The sequence below is a fragment of the Athene noctua genome, chromosome 1 (genome assembly GCF_965140245.1).
Source record: "Athene noctua chromosome 1, bAthNoc1.hap1.1, whole genome shotgun sequence".
Lineage (NCBI taxonomy): Eukaryota > Metazoa > Chordata > Aves > Strigiformes > Strigidae > Athene > Athene noctua.
In genome coordinates, this window is record NC_134037.1 from 232,143,859 (window position 1) to 232,164,670 (window position 20,812).

At 39.2% G+C, this 20,812-nt stretch overlaps 1 protein-coding gene across 11 annotated transcripts in view; it reads right to left on the minus strand.

Annotated features, from left to right (window-relative positions):
- The window catches only part of ENOX1 (ecto-NOX disulfide-thiol exchanger 1), a 380,057-nt gene that overhangs the window by 32,696 nt on the left and 326,549 nt on the right, over positions 1–20,812 (minus strand). For all 11 annotated transcript variants that reach the window (XM_074912668.1, XM_074912637.1, XM_074912684.1 and 8 more), the window contains one exon: positions 12,699–12,883. In XM_074912668.1, coding sequence (XP_074768769.1) covers positions 12,699–12,883 — 185 coding nt within the window. The remainder of the gene's footprint in view (positions 1–12,698; positions 12,884–20,812) is intronic.

Consider the following 20,812-nt stretch of genomic DNA (forward strand, 5'->3'; position numbering starts at 1 on the left):
ATATAAACTCCCATCTGGAAGATCCCAAGTGTGTTTTCAGTCCATCTCTGTCCTGAAAAACCATTTGACTACTGAATGATTGTTACAAATAGGAAACCAAGTTTCACTTACCGGTTGAACTTGGTACACTTCCACCAGAACTGAAATCTCCTTCCCCATACTACCCACCCCCTCCCCATGGTTCTTCCACGGCCATGTTTTACATACCACAGATCAGCTCACAAACTTCCAGTGTTTCATTTTCACATCTCCCACTGCAATCTCCTACTGAGATTTAGTCTAATTATATCCCTCTTCCTCTGATCCTGAATTTTCTGTTTTGTGTTTGAGGCATTTTTTCCAAAACTGTCCGAGCATGGGAGGAAGTGTTGTGGAAGACACTCTCTGAGAGCATGAGAGAGAGATGCTCCCTGCTCCTCACCTTTGTACTTGGCTCTGGAGCAGCTAGGGACAGGAATACCAGGAAAATACCCAACATGTCCAGTTTCCCCAGGGTAAGAGAGTGTGTATTCTGGTTGCCGTATGAGCTGCAAAGGACTAGATATGAGATAAAACTTTCCAGCAGTCTTAATGGTTAAACTGTCAACTAGTGCAGGCTTACTGTGTGTGCATAGGCTCATATTTTCAAAGACAACAAATAGGTCCTGTTTTCATGGGGGTGGAAAACAGACCATCTGTAACTAAGGTACCATTTTCCCAGGTTTTTCATTCACAGAACTGGGGCCATTCCATCCAACCCCCAAGGATGTCAGAATTGTTTAAACCTTGCAGTCATTCCCTGGGGGTTTAACCTTTTTTCTTTTCCTCTCACTCATATTTATCTCTAAAAGCTGCGGAACTTGCTAATTTTGCATGGATCAGGTTCTGAGATTTCTTTTTCCTGAGTTGTTGATGCCATCACCAAGAAGTTGTAACAAGGAGTTATACCTGCCAAACAGCATATTTTTCCATTTTAGTCTCATTTTGGAAAAAGAAGAAATAGATTTGACTGAACAAAATATCTGCCTAAGACAGATGAACAGCCTGAAAAATTTCAGCACAAACACGTGATGCTTGACAAAATTAGAAGCAAATGGGAAGAGGATCTTACACTGGCAGGAACGAGGCAAGTTTTGTAACAGGGACTGCTGTCATGCCTGCTTATAAACAGGCAGCCTCTCCATAAAGATTGTAATGAATGATGCCAAGATGATGGTATTTAATTATTCAGAATTATTTCTTTTTCACATAAAAGTGCTTATTAAAAATTGATCCTATAGATATCTCTTCTGCCCTTCAGATTGCTTGCAAGTATATACCACAATCAATTAAAATAAAATTAAAAATACGTTCCTTTTGGTTTTAATGTTTGTGCTGTCTGATACTGTTCCACCTACTTTGCCATCTCATCCAGCCTTTCTGCCAGAGCTTCTCCCGTGCCCACCCACCCACGCAGCATTTGCTCTCCTGCCTCCCACCTGTTATATACTGCTGGCTTGTCTCACAGCTACTGCCAGCACAGCTATCAAAGTGTTCCTTTCTTCAACCTTGCCTCACCTCTCTGGCCGTTTCCCTTAAGCCCTGATACTTCCAACTTTGTGGCGCAGCCATGGCATTCAGACAGCAGTTCCCCGGTTTCCTCAGACAAAGGAGTGACTTCTTGGTTACACGGAAGAAAAACTTGGCTTGTTCTTCTGTTGCCTTCCAGTGGTCCTCAGTGTGCAATTCTTCAGGTGTCTGAGGGTCCACTGCAAGTTATGGAAGGGTCTCTCCCTGAGCCAAAATCCCAGTGTCAGGAATCAGAAAAGCATTTCATGGTGCTCACTGCAGCTCTGAGGATCCTAGAGAGGGATGCTCACACAGCCTAGAGCTCTACCAGCACCAGTCTGGAAGTTCAGCTGGTCTACGTGCAACCAAAAGCGCTTGTCACCATGGCTCTCAGGTTGACCTGAAGAGATGAAGCCATGGAGTAAGTCCAGATCAAACTGGTAGACAGCACTGATATCCTCTTACTGGCATTTCCAGAGAGGAGACAGGAAAGGAGGAAGAATTAATCTACAGATTGTCTCTCCAGAGATCAATCAATGCATTTTAGACCAAAAAAATGCAAGACAGATTGCTTGTTTGCAGTGACAGCTCTGGAGTTGCTCTGTATAGAAATGGTAAATATCGCTCTTCAGTGTTAAGCTTCCTTCATTCATGAGGACCAAATCCTCCCTGTAAATAAACGGGTATCTAATATCTTTATATGGGGGGGAAGGGTGTGTGTGTTTTATTTTGTTTTTTTCACACATTCCCACCTCCAATGCTGAATCTCTGTCAGAGACAGTTCAGTACCGCCCATGTTGCGTAGATCTCAAAAGTGCAGACAGAAAATTACCATCTTAAACCAATCTTCGCAGCTTCTGAAACATTAAATATAGATGGCATTATTGAAGCCAAGTGAATTACTCAGACTGTGTACAATGTGATGCCAGTGTGGCCAAGAATGCTAACAACCGAACAACACACAGTGCCTCAAAATATATGAGAAGCCCTAAAGGGAAAGTAATAGCTTGCTGTTGTGTACCACTGTGCAGACATGAAACACTCCTTCTCTTTCCTGCCCACAGTTCTTCACTGCTTCCCAAAAGGCAGTGTTACATGTGTACATTTAAATATAAATTATGGACTGGACATGTCTAGAAGTATGTTAACACACCAACCCTAGCAGGACAGAGAGGGTGTCTGAAGGAAAGTATGGTTTCCAGCATGAAACCATCAACTTAGCATGCTAAGAAAAGGGATGCAGATCACAAGAGACCACAGGGCCTGAGGCTGTACTTATGATACTGTAAGGGTGACAGAATAATGAAAAAGGAACACCAGCATTTGCCACAAGTTTAGCAGTTACACTGCTGAATGGTCCTGCCCCTGCTATTTTGGTTATGGTTTTCTCTACAGTTGCTTGAAATCAAGTATGAAAAGGTTACAAAGACCTTAAATAAAGGGAAATAAAGAAGACCAGACAAAAGAAGACCTCTAAGGTGACTGACTTTGATCACAGGTTGTGCAGGCAGTTTCAGCAAACCTGGCCCATTCAGTCATGAGAAGGAGGCACAGTCCTCTAGTTTCTGGAGTAGCTGCAGAATGTCCAGAAAAGACCTGTGGCAAACTCTTTCGAAATTAGTGTACCAGTCAAAGAAGGATGGTCTTACACAGCCTAACTGAGCCAACTCAGTTGAATGGCCACCTTAGGCACCTAGTGAACTCAGGGAAACCAAACTATCCTATCCATATAATATTTGGGGGCAGCATATTACTCTCCACTTACTATCTATAGGGAATATATCCCTACACAGGACAAATGTGGAGATCTGGTCCACGAGGTGCCTAAAATTAAGGCAAAACTTATGTACCTCAAATAGGCAGGCTGTACCCCAATCAAGGCTACCTTTTTCAGTCCCAGTGAAACCAAGGCTTGCACACTAAACAGTAACCCAGGGAAGCAGTTTCACTTGTGCAAAAGTGCAGCCCTTTCCCTTAAACTATACGAGAATCAGAGATCTAAAAACTATCAAATCACAGGCATTGAAAGGACTGCAGAGTTCACCTAAAAATTAAAACACACTAGCAATTTCTGAGGTTTATTCTCTTTTTTTTTTTTTTTTTTTCCCCCACAAGTAAAACCTCACTGTGTCTTTTAGAACATTATTTATAGAAAGAAGTTAAAGTTTGCCAAATGGAAAAGGACAAAAATCATCAAGGAAAATAAGTCTTTCAAAATTTCTAGAAGCTGTTCATAAACACAGAGGGGAAGAACGGTAAATATTTCTTTTCAGAAACCTCCTTAGGTTTTCCTTAGGAAAAGAAATGAATCAAAATGAAATCTCAGATATACAACAAAATACAAATCCCTCTTCTAGTACTTCCATGGACCGTCTGGAAGAGTGTTTTTCTCTTTTTGTAAGACAGACAAGATTTCATATCACAAATGGCCAGCACATGGCAGGCTTGAATAATGAGAAAGTGACTTCCCAGCTGAGCAAATATGCATTAGTAACAAGACGCTGATGAGGCCAGACAAATCACCAAGGAAACAGGAGAATGTGAAAGACAAGTCAAAGAAGCTTTAGAAATGAGCCCTCAGGGAAGTTAGCCATGTTGCAGCATTAAGGGCCACATACATCCCATCGTAATATATGACAAGGCATTATTAAAATTAAGAGTATGGCTGTGGATTTTTTTAAGGGAGTAAAAAGAAACACAGTGTAATAGTGCAAAGTTTCTCATCCCTCCCACCTCTCAGGGACCACCTGTGACATAGGAACTACATCAATGGTGTTATTTGGAGGGATCATAGGGTTTGCGATGCCCAAAGAGTCCAAGCCCTGACCTCTCTGCCCTGGGCTGGTGAAGAGCTGCATGCGGATCAACAGCCTAACCCTGCTTGTTGGGCATCCACCTGCAAAGTGAGTTTTCCTGGCTCTCTGGCCAGAGGCAAAGACCATGCTGAACAGGTTAACTAGACTGGACTCCCACCTGATGGGTGAGTGTGTATGGTGGCACTACTGAAGAACTCTGCCCAGCTGAGTTCTTTAGGGAGAGGTTTACCATGCTGCCCTCCCCCTGGTATTAGATTGACTGCAGATGTCCTACATTTTTACAGCACTCAGAGTAAGAGAAGGCAGGACTGAACCCAAGAAATATGCTAAATGAGAAAACAGACCAATGGACACAGACACACTGAAACTTCCTAAAGGGAGGTTACAGAGATGATGGAGTTAGGCTTTTCTTGAATAAGGGCTGAGGATTAATAGACACATACTCTACAAGGAATATTTCTATTACATATAAGGAAAATATTCCATGTTGAGGGTGGCCAACCACTTGAACAAGGGCTTAGAGAAGCTGTGGAATCTCCATCCTTGGAGGTACTGAGAACTTAGCTGGACAAGGTCCTGAGCAAAACAGACTACTCCAGAGCTGCCCCTGCTTTGAGCAGAAGGATGGTGTACGTGACCTCCAGATGTACCTTCTAACTTATGTTCTTCTACCATTCTAAAGAACACCTAATAGATACCAGATAATTAGATCTCAATTTCTTTTGTTTCTATGAGGGATAGTAATTCAGTCACACCAACTACAAGGGGCAGTGTTAAGGGTCAGACAGTGGATGAAAGGAGAACATGGATGGTGCAATGAATGGCTTAAGAGACAGTCTACAGCTTTCCTTTGCCAAGTAATTTTTAAGTATATTCTTACTCCTCAAGAAAGACAAATTCTCTTTGGTCAACTATGGAATTTTGCAGCAAATGAGGAAAAGATCAAGTCCTTAGTAACTTTACAGAATCAATCCCTCCTCTCAGAAGTGAAATTCTCCCAATTCACTAACTGATACTTAGTGCTAGCATCAGGGATCCCTCTCTGGGATGTGACTTTCACAGCAGATTATACAAGGTCTTTGATCTTGATGGTGGTCTGTGGAGGGGAGAAGTCTGACCAAAGCCCATTGCACCTCATCAATAAAGCTTATTACATAACCCTTGACTTTACTGGCAATAGGTGAGTGGACAGGTGGGCTTACGGTTTGCTCTGCCCTCATACCTATCCTACAAGGCAACCAGTTGGCACCTGGTACAATGTACAGTCAAACGAAGACATGATCATCCATTTATAGCAACCTCATCTTTTCCAACCTTTTACCTGTACCTGTTCATTGTGGATACCTCCTAATCAGGTAATGGCACTTGAACTGTATGATCCCATCTCTTCTTTCATGGTACTGCAAATGAGCATGATACAGCATGCTCTAACCCAACAAATGAAATTAGATTTTTTAAATGTTGATCTACTATTCAAGAAAAAAATATTTCATTTATTTTGAAGGAGAATAAAAAGACCTGACACATTTTAATTAGAAGAATGACATTAGAGAAGAGAATCAATTTACTCAGTTTAATTCCCATTGAAACACAACTCCTGGTAGTGGAAGCAGTGTTCCTAGTAATGATCACATCAAACACATTTGGAAACTATGTAATCAGCAAGCCAATGCTAGTATTTAGGATCTTTTAAAGAATTCATATAGGATCACTGGACTGTAAAACATCATTAAATTAGAACTTATTAAATTAAAACTTGTTATTAAAAGTGATTATTTCTCTCCAAAGTGTGTATTCTTGCTGCCAACCTCAGTTTAGCTTTACCAGTGGTAGCAGGCAAAACGATGTTACTCTCCACCATCTTACCACTAGAACAGCCATGGAGAGTATGGTGCTTAAAGAATCTGTGTCCCTCATTTACACTCCCCTAATATTGCTGAAGTGGTGGTAGCAGAAACGGGAAATTAAACACTACTTTTAATAAGGTAAGGTTGTTAAACACAGAGAAGAACCCATTTGGCTTGGCTGAGGTCTGGTAAATAATTAGTACTTAACTGCCAACTGCTCTTTTATTTAAGATAATTAGAAAGAGTAAGTATTTTCTGGAAGTTTGAATGTGGACAGTACTGTACAGAGCCTTATGGGAACATTTCTCTCTGTACTGGGAGCAGACATATTTCTTAACCAGTTTACAAATATCAACCAGAGGGTGAGAGAAGAACAGACAGGCCTGGAAGTGAACATCTGGACACTAGGTCCGGTTCCTCGTGCTTATCTTGTATCCATTCCCTATAAAATTATCAGTGTTGATCAATATTGCCATTAGTACTAGGAAAACAAAGATCTAACTGGAATTCATACTGCTAGAGTAGTAATAAAAAACATTTCCAACTTAATAATGCTGGTCTGTTTATTCAGCAGGTAAAACGCAAATACAAGGGGTAATGGTTTTTATCTCTTTATTTTCTCTTTAATAGTGCATCTGGAGAAGAGTCAGTTTATAGTTATGCATAAATACATTGGGTGGGTTGCATGCAGAATAGGTGAGCATGCTGAATTTGGTGAGCAAAAGGTAGGTGGATAAAAAAAGACTACAAATCTCCTCTGCATTTAGGCTATGTTAAAAAATACAGCCGTAACATGCTCCATCTAGTCAACACTGATGTTAATTTTAGTGCTAAACTGCTAATAGAACCCATACATTTAAAGGTAAATGGTTGTTATAATGGTCATGGCACTCACATTGCAACAGATTCAGTAGTTTTCAGCCAACAGCATGTCTGTCTGTGACTTCTGACATTTCAGAAAGTTTGTATGTAAGAGAAAGGAGTGGCTGTGACAGTTAACAACATCTGTGAAGTATCTGAGAGCTGCAGACCTAAATGCCAGCTGAGGCTTATTGGAATTTAATAGGTGGTAGATTGGTTACAGGAGTGATGTGGAAAAAACCTCTCACAATGCCCTATCCTACTAGCTGTTGAAACCTCCTGGACAGAAATGTGCTTTTTGTCCTTGCTCCCACTGAAAGAGAGTGGACCATGGGAATACTCAATTCTTCCACTACTTGTATGAGAAAAAACTACTTTTCAATTAGGATGAGAGGAAAGTCCTGAGCAATGCCATCTTTGCTTGTAGAAAAAAAAAAAATTCTGCTAGCTCAGTGAGGACATCTGAAAATAGACTATCTCTGCTCCAGTGGCTGTGAATGGTAGAAATTCAATTCATTTCAAAGGCAGCACAGTGAGGCCAACGTTAGCTACCTCTGTTTTTTCTACTCAGAATGATTACTATACATTATAGGCATATGATCTCACTTAAAAAATCTGAGAGATGATCCTTGTGCTATCTCCCTTAGACAAAAGGGCCCTAACCTGGCTCCCAGTGACTGTACTGTGAAAGCTGTATACACCCTACAGTCTTCGTCACCAGGTATGTACCCAGCCAGGGGGAGCAGTGAGTGTAAGAAGGGAGCTGAGATGCACTCCAGCAGCTCTTCTCACCCTCCCAGCCATAACAGTGAGGCATGTCACAGACCAAACTGTCCTTCCCTGGATGAACACTGAAAATCTGAAATGATTGTGAGTCATCTGGCATTTATCGGAGCCCTTTAAAAAAAAGGTGTGCAAGTCTCAGATGCACGTGCTATTTATTTTACATGCTAAATGATTAGTAAACTGCAAAAGTTAGTCCTCAGTAGGTAGGAAATGTCAGGAGCATGTGGCCTTTCCTGTAAGACCTCGAGCTGCGTATTGAGCAAGCAAGGACAAGAAGGTATTGAATAGGTGATGATTGACTGTGTACTCTCTGGCTGCAGCATGGAATGGGGAAGGGTCTCTGAGGTATATGAAGCAAAATGCACAGGCAGTAGTTCTGGCAAATCCTGGCTTCTGAGTGCTCAGGTTTGCAACCTGCATTGCTATTCAAAGGAAATTGATATTGTTTGGGGAAAAAAGAAGACAAAAGAGGGCTTTTATCACACTGCATCAGATTGACACCCATGTGGGTCATCAACAGGGCCAGAATATGTTCAGTGTCCTGCTGAGACATCCTGAGCTAACAGAGTTGGTGGCACCCACAGCGGTGTATCAGCCTTTATGTCAGCCTTACATCTACCTCCCACGACTATTCCTATTGTTCTTGCTTCCACCCCAAGCACTAATTTTAGGAGAGGCACCCCTGTACATCCCCTGCTCCTGCAATAACTCCATGGTTAGGGGTTAATGTATCACCCCCAACAAAGGGAGCTTGTGCTGTCGCTGTGTGTTAGGAGTGAGAACCCGAGTTCAGTTAATGAATTAGGCCCCTTAAGGGATGGGGGCAATGAAGTGCCTCTTAAATATCCCAGATACACCCCAACATGTGCGATAGCAGAACTGTAAGCACCTGTGTACACTCCCTAGAGAAAAGGTGGAGGCATGATTTAAATGGGGATTTCTTGATGACACCCTTGCCTGCAGGAGCTTGAATTCAGTCCATCATGCTCAGGGAGTTGTGAGAGGAAAGAACATTACTATACATTTGCATCATGCAATGAAGCACCATGCAGAATTACCAGTCTATTGGCCAATGAACCAGTTTAGGAATCAGTACAGCTATGCAAGCATAGCCCCATACCTTGCCCAATTAAGCCTATTGAAAAGGTGGAACTAACTTGTTCAACTAGAGAGCCATACTAAAGGAGGTGTGCTTAGACTTATGACTAACTTGAGGCTTAAAACATTGTCCTGATGGCTGTGCTATGGAGGCAGTTCATGAACAACCCTGGATGACCGGTAAAAATTTAAAATTTACTGGGATATATGCTAATGAGTGCCATCTCCTATGTGGCAAACTGACATTTTTCAAAGTCTTGTTAACACTAGCAATTTCAGAGAGATTTTATAAAGGATATGGAAACCCCATCATTAATTCAGTAGAGACTCACTGTCAAATTCTGAGTCCTTGTTTCAAAGCATGAAGGTGCATTTCCTCAAGAATTTTCTTTGGTGGACAACAAACAAGAAAAGCATAGTCTTCACGCTTTGTTCTTGGACTGGCTGAAACATTTTGATGAGATTTTTTTCAAAATAATTCAGCTTGCTACTCCACGTGGAATATGCTAACCCAAATGGTTAAACGTCGGAGAAATTATATACCCACTTATAATGGCAAGCATTAAGCAACACTACTAGGTGATATTTTCTGCATTATCTATAGTCATGTATCTGGTAAAACATTTCAGACAGAGAGACAAGATTTAAAAAATTCTTACAGCTGTGTTGTGAAGTATCGTAAAAATAGTTACTACTAAAACATCCTTCCTTGTGATCACAGAGTTTGTTAGAGAATACCAAACACTGCTCAAAAAACAGCCATTCAAAAAGCGATCTGCTTGGTATGTGTGTTCTCATATAGAAATAAATTGAAGGCAATACCACCTATGCAGCAGTGACAAGTTAATTCAATTTCCATCTCAAAATCAGGTAAAACGTATCTCATTTGTTACCATGGATACAAGACGTTATTTCCATTTGTTTGAGATCTCACAGTGGGTATGAAATTAAACTGTGACACAGTTTTATGGAGGAAGTTGACTAAAACCTGCATAAGTTCAGTGTCATTAGTCCAAAGGATTTTCTTTTTTAGACACAACAAATAAGCAGGTTGCTATTACTGCCCATAAGGTATTCTTCATAAGCAAACATCTGTGTGATTTTGCTGATGCTACTTTGGATCAGTAGGAGTGATGGAAGAGAAAATAAACATTCATCAGTCCTGCAAATGTGGGAAAGAATCCTGAAAAATACCCAGATGGTAGAAGTACATTAAAAATACATCAATGTTGTGTTATTTGCTATTGTTTGGCATCAAATATGTTTACAAAAAAATTTCTTAATTCTGAAAATGCATCCACTTTTTATCAGACAAATCTGCTTTTCAGGCTGCAGATCAAATCACTTTAGATTTCAAAGTTAGAAGAAGAAGAGGTGTATGAAAAAAGAGGGGGAGAATGAAGAGAAAAGGAGGAGGAATATGTTTTTTAAATGCTGACATATATGCAGGGTTCAGGAATTCAATGGCATTCAGTTTACCTTGTCTGAAATTAATTTTAATATATTCAAAGGATAAAAGGGAATACAGGTCTTCTTGTTAAATTATTACCACTCAAGTCCTGGCTATACATTTAATATTTCATAGAGACACTGATTTCCATAGATGCTGAGCACCTGCTATACTGATGGATTTCAGCTAAGGTTGTCATGTCTCAACATTTACAAAGCCAAGCTGAGATAAAACAGAGTTTACCTACAAAGGTTTATTTCTGAATATTCATGCACGAGCTTCATGAAAGCACAAAGGATGTCATGACTATGGCTAATCACTGAAATCCAAAGCCATCATCCAGCTGCCTAATTGACTGACCAAATATTCTGAACTCCACCTCCCATGCTTCTGTGTTGTTGCCCTCCTCAGCATATTGTCAGACTGGATTATCTGCAGTCTTCTCCAGCATCTTGGGCCATCTCTAATTATATGCCATTGGGAGTTAGTAGGTCTAACCCTGAGAAGGCAAACTAGAAAAATTCAGAACCTCACAGCAAAATTGTCATGAACATAGAAACTCTCAGAGGAATAGGGACTACAGTGTCCATTGCTAGATTAACGGAGAGATAAGTAAGTCATGCTCTGTTATTGACTTGCATTATTAACATTTGCCTGAAGTTACAATAGAAATCTATTTATATTCTACAGGCCTGATTATCCTTCATCCAGACCACAGGTAGGAAATTATAATAACGCAAAATGTGATTAAGGCTCTAGCGTTTTACTTTAGTAATATTTTGTGCCCACTTTTCACTGTTTTTAATGGACAATTATCACCAGGCTGAAATGTAGCACAATATTTATATATGCAGTTAAATTTAATGAAGCCAGTGATATTTAAGTATCCATTTATATAAGACTGTGAATAGACCTCAAATATATCTAAAGTATACTGAAACCTCAAGTATTTCTGATTAATTACTTCATTCCTAAATTCAGGAAACGTTTTACTCCTGAATTATCAAAGACATTTTCTATTTTTCAAAATATTTTGTTCAGAATTATTCCACGATACCATAAATCATCTTAATTTTGTAAAACTCTGCAGGTTTAAAGGGGCTTATGTTCATATAAACGCACATGTAGTCTTGTCTTGTGCTCTGTTATTCGGTGTTAGATGGGATTTGCAGACTTGGATTAGACAGGTATCATGAAAGCCATGCAATTCCTAACCCAACCAGGCAGCTCATATATAAATGAATATGTCCTGGTTTGTGTCATTAAAAAAACAGATTAGTACAAGCTGGAAGTAGGTACAACTTTTCCCCTTCCGGAATCTAACAGCCAGGAGTGATAAAGGAGAACACGCATTGCTTCAGGCCACAGATGAAGAAGGCAAAATTAACTTTTGAAGTGACATCTCGAGAAGCTCCATTCAAGATGGGAAATCAATCCAGTGTTGTGGTGAGCCACTGCTCTTGCGCTCTGTCATGTATCAGCTGAATATAAGTGCCTGGGCAGGGAAGATGTTATACACATGCTTGTTGAATGAGGGGTGCTTATCTGTTAGTGGACATGTCAGATGAAGCAGTGGGAGCAGTCTGGATGTGCTTGCCCACGACTTGCCCAGCACAATGTCAGGAGCACAGTAACAAATAAGGGAGAATGCTTATGATGAACTGACCCCTCCCTTCAGGGACACATTGCACTTTCTTGCTGACTAGTGTCAGAGAAAAAGCTTTGTTGCTGCATTAAACCACTTAAAACACTGCCTGAACGAAAAGGTTACATCCATGGGTCAGCATAAATAATAAAAGCTCAGGAGATAGCATTGATGTTGCTATCCACTTGCAAGTTAGCAGGCGGACAGTCTGGACAAGCTGGAGATGTCTCAGTCATCCTCAAACAAGAGCAGAAAAAAGACAAAGCTAAGAAGCAGAGATGTATCAGAAGATGTAGATTAATGCAAATGAAGATACCACAGAACACTGGCTATGCTACACTGAACAAACTTTCTTGAATTCTGTGCAGAATTAGGGACAATTGGATTAAGTGTAATATGGAAGGTACTGAAGTATTACAATTTGCTCCTAACTAGAACATGCATAGGAGTTTTCTTGAACGATCAATGGGTTTACAGTTTATGAATTCCTAAAATTACTATCCCTAAATATGTCCTAGATTCCTCCTCTCCTTTCCCTCATCTAAAATCTCTAAGATTTTGACTCTGAAAAGAAATCATGACCTTCATGATCAATAGTCTTGAGTACAGCACAGCCCCATGGTACCATTTTGCTAAAAAAGACCTGTTCTTCTCTTCCTTAGCAATACCTGCTGCATGCCTTGCATGGTCTGCTGTAGGAACTGCAGCTGCTGGTCCTTCGTAAGGCTCTCTTCAGTTCGAAAGAGCTGTCCTTTCTCCTGTTTCAGGAGCTCCACTTCATTCCTGTAAGCATCCAGCTGCCATCGAAGACTATCGTTCTCTTCTTTTAGCGCATATGCTTGGGCAGCTAGAGCTAAGAGAAAATGAAAATATGAAGAAATCAGTAAAATGGATTGTTTCCTTACAAATAATGCAGAGGACATTGTCAGGGGAGATGATAATACAGCTGAAAGCCAGTGAGACATTTTGGAGCTGAGACAAGACCCAGCAGAGCTGAAAATTATTAGGTTCTGGCAAAGACCGTTGCTGGGAAGTTATTTCCTGGGATGGAAGGAGACATAAAGCAACCCTGGATAATTCAAAGACTACTTGCAATCTGGTAGCTAAATTTAGGCTTATATTTTAGGAAGAAACTGGCACGCAGTCCAAGGGCAAAGCACCTACCAGCTTCACAACATTTTCTCAGTGATGTTATAGGAACTGATACAGCGATTTAGTATTTCTACCAGTGTAGCGGCCAGATGTTCCAATCAGGTCTGTGCTAAGGAATTTTGACTACATAAAGTTGCTGGATTTAGTCCCATGAGACAGGAAACATAGAAATTCCTCTCTGATCTCGCTATGAACTACTTTGTAGCAATGGTTATGAAGAACCATTTAGACAGAAAAATGATGTAATAGAGTAAAATTATATAAAATGCAAATGCTCAAAAGGAGTGTTGGCACTACAGGAACATTACTACATTAAAGGCATTGAAAGACACTTAAGTCATTTCCTTAGGAAGCTCCATTTGGCCCCTTTTCAATTTAGAATGGCATTTTTATTATCATAACTGATAGCAGGTGTTTGTGAAGAAATCGATTAGTATGCAGGGATGGAAATTACATTTGCCAAATGACTTGCACAGTCTGCAATATAAGCTAAAATTTGTGTAGCAAAAGGCAGAAGGCTATAAAGCATGTACTAGGAACATTATTTAAATAAATTATCCAAACATAAATACATATATGGAAGTGTGGCATTCATTACTTTAGGGATGTGGTTATCATCCTATAGAAGAACCCACTCCTGGTAGTATCTATACTTGGCAGTAGCAGTGGTCATTTGGCATAGCAAACTACCATACTATACTATTTTCCTTCTTGGAACCTGGTAACACAACAACATTACAGAGCAGCTGTAATTAAAAAACAACAATCCACCATAGCCAATTCTATCAACACTTGGTAACTGAAGCACATAACTGATTTACATTCCTGATTAAATGATTTCAGGCTTGGTATCACAGAATTCTTTCTTGCCCACCTACAATAGCAATATGGTTAAACTCCAAATTATACAAAATTGTATATTAACTCCATTTAATGGTAGGCCTCTCTAGACTAGACCTTCCACAGATAAAGAGTCCCCTGGTCCTCATGATAACATGATTCAACACATTTGTGAAATTATATCAGCACTTAGATAGAATGTCACAATATTTCATTACCAATAAAAATTATTTATCTTTGGTAGAATAAATCTACCTTTTTCTCACATAATTTTTACTAATTTAAAAATAGTACAAATGCATTATACAAAATAAAGAACTGGTAGCTACTATTCAAATACAGACATGGATTGGTTATTGTGCTTAATTGGGATATTCTACAGAATCGCTCTGGAAGATTTAGCAACAGTTACAGTATTGTTTCATCAAATTAAATTGTTCTGAAAAGCATGTAATCATCCTTCCATGACAAAATTTACCCTCAAGAAATTGCAGTGATGAGTCCAATGGGCAAAAAAGAGGTTGAAATTTTTTTTTTTTTTTTTTGTAAGAGCCAACAAGCTATAATAAAAGGTTAAAAAAAAAAAGAAAAAGAAAAAGAAAAAATAGTCTAAGAAAAGAGAAGAAACTTTTTTTTTTTTAAATGTAATACTCAATTCTAGCCAGAAAGTGTCTACTCTTTTGCTCTCTGAGAGCATGAAAAGGAGACCGTCATGGGTATACTCAAGTTTTTACAGTAGCTTGGGGGCAGTAGTTCATCTGCTGACCATCACCTAGTCCAGCTCTAGAACCACTTCTGAGAGCTGTTGTATAAGTGGAAGGCATAAGGCCTATGTACTTGTTAATTATCATCCCCACTGAAATGTCAGTTAGGAGCCAGATTCAGCTGAGGTTCAGGCTGCCCTACCTGGAAAGGCTGCTGTTGTGTATTTTCTGTGTCACACTACAACCCCGTTGAAGAACTCCTTTTTTGGCCTCCTAGGTGAGTTTAGTCTATTGAGTGGGGCTAGGGACAGCATATGTCTGCTACAGGGGCAGTAAATTAGGGGAAATGGAAAGGGCTATGACATATTGCGAAAGTAAGTAACCTGTAGGTGATGAGCCTATTATGGTTTAAAAAATCACTCATCCAAATGGAACAAGTCACAATATATATAAGCAGTGAAGGCAGCTACCCATTTTGCCTGTAAAATACAATACAGATTTTTTTTACTGCTAAAAAAAAAAAATCAGAGTTGCACCTCTGAATGCCGCTATTTAAAAATTGTTTTTATTATGCTGTACTAAAACCTATGTGACAATAATTACATTGCAGTACTACCAAGAAGTCCCATCCAAGGACGGGTGCCCTGTTATTCTAGATTGAAGACACTGGAAGACAAAGGCTGTGTTTGGAAAAAGTTACAAACTATTTTAAGACAAAATGGTAATAGCCCAAACAAAGTGAGAGACTAAGAATACAGCAGAGATAAGTTTTTGATATTAGGCGGGATTCCCAGAGGTGTACAATTTTTTATCAACATTATTATACACTCTAGTGATCTTCCCAGCCGTTCATAGTAAGCAATTAAAGACAGAGTCCAAGGTAGAAATATGTCCTTAAATAAGGATGCAACACATACAGCAGCAGTGTAACAGAATGCTAAATTGTTACAAGCTTTTAAATGAATTAATTATAGATAAGAGTCCACAAATTATATTACATTAAATACATGTAGTTCCTTTGCTATTTAATTTAAAGGTACAAATAGTCAGTTCCTAACATGTGCGGACAGAGTGGTTAGCAGAAAAGGAGAATAAGTCGAAGACAGACATCTGGTGGACCCCGGGGGCTTCAGTTCATTCAACACTGGGTAACTGTTTTAAACAAAATGAGAAACATTCTTTGTGTTGACCTGACATAACTATAATTTTAAGATATTTATAATTTAATGCATAAAATTAAAATAATTCTGGATTCAGCTCAATGTGTTTTTTGCTTCCAAACAAAATATCTATTATATATAAAACTACTAATATTTTTTTTAGATTATATTTCATTTATAATAATTATATATTATAATATAAAGAAAGTCACTTCATGAATACTGTATTAAAATTAGAGGATAATTTTTGGGGAAAGGGAATCTGTATTTTAAAAAGTAAATACATTTCAAATTTTTACAGAAATTTTTTCTATGACTTCATTGGCAAAGCTGATGAATGTAGTTTTAGTTGGAAAAAAAAGTTTACTCAGGACATCTCAGTGCTATTTCTCTAGCCATTTTAAGTTTGGTAATTCAGATACTCATTGCCAAAATCCCATCTGAGACATGCTCAAAAGCATCTTAGGATAAAAAGACAATGAACGTTGAAAGCATTTACAGACGAACTATATACAAGGAAGCTATAGCAAAGAAAACTCTGACACGAATCCCAAATAGCTGCCCATGCTGCAAGCAAAAGGAAATATTCCTACCTAAACAAACACAGCTGGAAACAAGCTCAATATACGCTTTATGGCATTTTCACTGAGGGATGCAAAATGGTACCTGCCTGTCTCAGAGAAGCAGCTGAAGGAAGATTAGACATATGTAAGTGGGGGAAACCTTCACATTGATATTTTAAGGTCATCTAAGAGGTTAGTGTGATTTCCTTGTGCAGAGGCAGAAGTGCTATATACAATTTGGCAACAGGCTCAGTGGCAAGGTAAACTCCAATTAGTGGACCCAGGCCAGACCCAAATCAAAAAGACACTCTTTTTAAAACCAGAAGTGACTGGCTGTTCAGAAATCCACTGAAGTCTAAGGACACAGTCATTGACTGATGTCTCAGAAGAAAGAAACAATTAACTTTATTTTTCTAGAACATCTATCTTGGATAGTTAGGAGTGTGCTTTCTTTATGAGTAGTACTGATCTGTACCTGTGCTCTGTGACTACATTTAACCTAATACATAATAATGCCCACTGGAGCCAACATAGAGTAATTCTTCACAGGTGTTACAGGGTATTTGTATCATTTTATGACTCACATCTTATCAGGAAATAATGTATCTATTTATTGAGGAAATCAGGGAGAATTCAAAATTTTCTACCAGTTCTACTAATGCACACCTGTGCTGTGCATTTCTCATTAGATGGTGCTCTAATAACATTACAGTTAGCACTAATGGCAGACTACTAATTCACATACTGGGTACACTCTGAGCTGAAATGCATAGGCAGTAGGTTATCTCAAGAGTCTGAGGCAGTCTGGAAGTGGTATCTGAAAAACAAATAAGCAAACGCTAGCAACAATAACAAAAAACCTTCTTGTAACTTCAAGAGCATGGACTTCCCTTAGGTCCTCCTAGAAGAACTTTTTCTATAGATTTTTTTTTTCCTATAGGTTCTTCTATACTTGTATAGAAATAGAGGATAAAACTGAAAACTTCTGGGATTATTTGTCTATCTTCAGACTTTTGGTCTAACATCTTCAGCAGAATTTCTCATGATTTTGGAACTTTAGCCAATGTATTAATACAGTGACATGGATGAAAACAGATGAAGAGCATATTCCCAAACCTTCCTGACATGTGAGTTATACTAATGCCATTATCCAAATTTCCTGACTTGAAAATAACATTTTAAATGATATAATGCTCCTTTAGATAATAGTAACAAGAAAAGCATCAAAAACTGTCAAAATGATGGCTGTTATTATGGTAATTTTTTGCATCACTCCCATTGTAGAACATTTACAATGTCAAAAAAGCCATCTTGAAAGACACAGCTACTTCTTCAAAGAGTTTTCAGCTTGAGGGACTGAAGAAATGTGAGAGGAGAGAAATAAGAACACAAACTGTAATTTTGTGTAACTGTAAATACAAACAATAAAAGCTATCCCTGGCTTCTAGCTAGCTTACTTCTTTTTCAAATAAGGGAACTGTGAAGCAGTACAAACAGGGGAAAATCAGCAAGGAAAAAGGTTTCTGGAGGACCTGGAAGGGTCTTGATGCTGTAGAGAACAGGGTATATTATACAATAATGGCATTTGTCATTCATAAGGAAGGTGGTCTTATCAAAAGTGTAGCAGAAATATCTTAGGAGATCTGTTGTGTGTTATCTTGAGAAAGGGCTCAAAGTGAGGGCCAAAGGAATTACTGGAAGTCAAACATGAGGTCACAAGGTTTGGGTATGGGCATAAATTTTGCCTTTAGGTAGAGGTCAAATTCTAGGAAGAGCTACGTGGAACAAACGAAAATTTTGGACCCGAGTTCAATATGTAAAGGAAGAGGAAAGGAAGGATGTTAGGACTGCTGGTGGTAGCACAAGAAAGGCAGTGGCATTTTTAACACTTACTGGGTGTAGGGAGGAAGAGTACAAAAGGGAGTAGTGGACCTGGTTTCATGTTGAATGTGAGGGCATACACTGATGTATGCATGCTGTCACATGTCAAGAAAGGGTGATGCTGAAATTGTTTGGGACTGCCTTGAAGGAAAAACTTTCAGCTTCATAGACTAGACAGGACCACTGGACCCTCATTCATTTTTATCACATAAGATTCTACTTGGTGTTCCAGCCCACAGGAAATTAAATTTTGTGCCACAGTCTGAGGATTCCATTGTGGTCACTCAGTGGCAGGGGATGAGTGAGGTGATGCCAGTGAGTAACCCATACCTTGAGGTGAATAGGAAGTCTGGGTTTGCAGGAGGTCTGTGAGGTGGTGGGAAAAAAGGCATGCCCCTCATTGCAGACAGAAAGCTCGATAGCCTCTGACGTAGGGGAACACACTGAGCAACTAGAGAAGTGTTAACCTATGTCTCCACCACAACTGTCAAGGCTGACCCTCTCTCTGTATTTTCCACTAGTTAGCTCCTGGCAGAACGAGTTGAGGCTGTTATTATCTACAGCTGCCCAGGTATAGATCCACTTGTGTCGCACCTGACTTTTATAAACCCTACCATAAAATCTGAGCTCTGAGAATAAGTTTTAGTTACACATACTCTGTGCACAGTTCAAAGGTATTTGGGAAAGCAACTCTTTGATGGTATCTCCAAGAAGCTTTCTGGAAGAGTAAGACCAAGGTACACCTCAGTTGCTTTGAGGCACCTTCTCAGCCCATTTTACTGAAAAGTCAGACTGCTGAGTCCTCTGATATCTAAGATGGTTTTGATCCATTGCCTTAAGTTCCTAGAGCACCCTTTCTTTTCTTTACAGAAAGCTACTAAATAGCTGATCACCAACCTAAATAGTGCTTGGATGTCAGTGATGGGTGCCTAGAAATATGTCTGATATTAGCAGATAAAAGCAACATTATTCCTATACTGCATTCTTTAATAAATGCCTCTTCCATTGCTGTTCATGTTTCCACCAAAATAGACTATGTCACTTAGCTTTTTTAAAATAAATCCTTTGGTTAAAGCTTGAAAGCAGCTTGGTAACCAGCGTGAATAAACTCTGAAAATAGAATTAGAATGGTATAAAAATAAATAATTTGGGGCAATTACAAACTAACCTAGCTATAAACAGTTTTTTCTTTCCCCATTCAGACATAACATAACCAAACAATGAAGCAATTTCCACATTTTTTTCTAATGTTAGGCATACTCTAAGAGCACAAATTATCCTATATGAGGAGGGGTTATTGTCATTAATGTTAGTGAGAGTTAGGGCCTGCACACTGGGAGGGAGATTTACTCTTTTACAAAACTTGCTTTATTCAGGTGCAGTTGCTTCAAAGTCATTTCCTAACTATGCAGCCTATGTTCAACGCAGAGAAGCCCATTATACCAGTTATGTTCATGATGATACCAGATGTTCAAATTAAACACTCATGAGAATTATTTTCAGGCTTCCTATTCACATAAAACTTGCTGGTGAACAATTAGTAAATGGAAGGATGCTGCCAAAAAAAAAAAAAAGAAAAGTTGCACCATCATTTAACTGCAGTTTTAACCATCCCATCCAGGACAGACAGATGTAATATTTGAGAAACCAAAGCACTTCTCTGAAGAGAGATTTTCTCAGTCTACAAAACTTATTTCTTAGCAGACTTCAGCAATAGCACTGTTCTTCCCTAGATTTACTACACGTGGCTCACCAGTTTTATGAAGGCTTATTATTTCTTGTGTAATGAAGCATATGTCTTTGTAAATGGCAAAGAAGGTGTAGGGAAAGGGAGGGCAGATTACAGTCCAGCTGGGCCTAATAACAATGTAGCACGCAAATGCTGGCTCTGCAGTGGACTAAGAATGCCCCAGAGAGCAGTGCTGCCAACTCCTGTGGTGTTATGATGAGTCTCACGATAGCTGACATTTTATTTAAAGCCCTAGAGAGATCATTAACTGAAAACCTCCACTTTAAGTTTCTGGACTAGTGGCTTCCAAACTTTCTAGACTGTGGGTAAGTACCAGCTCTGGGTATTTCACCATGCTCTCACAAACTCTGATTTTTAATTAAAAACACTAACAAGGCAATTTAATCTCACCGTTTTAGCCAGTCCTAGAAATAAGATGCAGATTACTTACTACAGTCTTACAAACGATCATTCACTCAGGAGCTCAGTTTGGGATCACTAGACTGCAGAAAACCCACCTGAACAATGAACCAACTTTCTCTAAAGGGCTCAAAAGACAGGAGCCTGATCTTCCACTTAAAACCAATCTTTCTATCCCTCTCTTTGTGCCTTCCTCTCTTTTACCTCTCTACTGGTACCATTCAGTTCACTTCCTCCTTCAGCTCCAAACACCTTGGTCCATCTTTTCATTCTTTTGTAATTCCCACTTGCCTGACATTTCCAGATGTTTCTCTCTTACCTCACTCATACTTA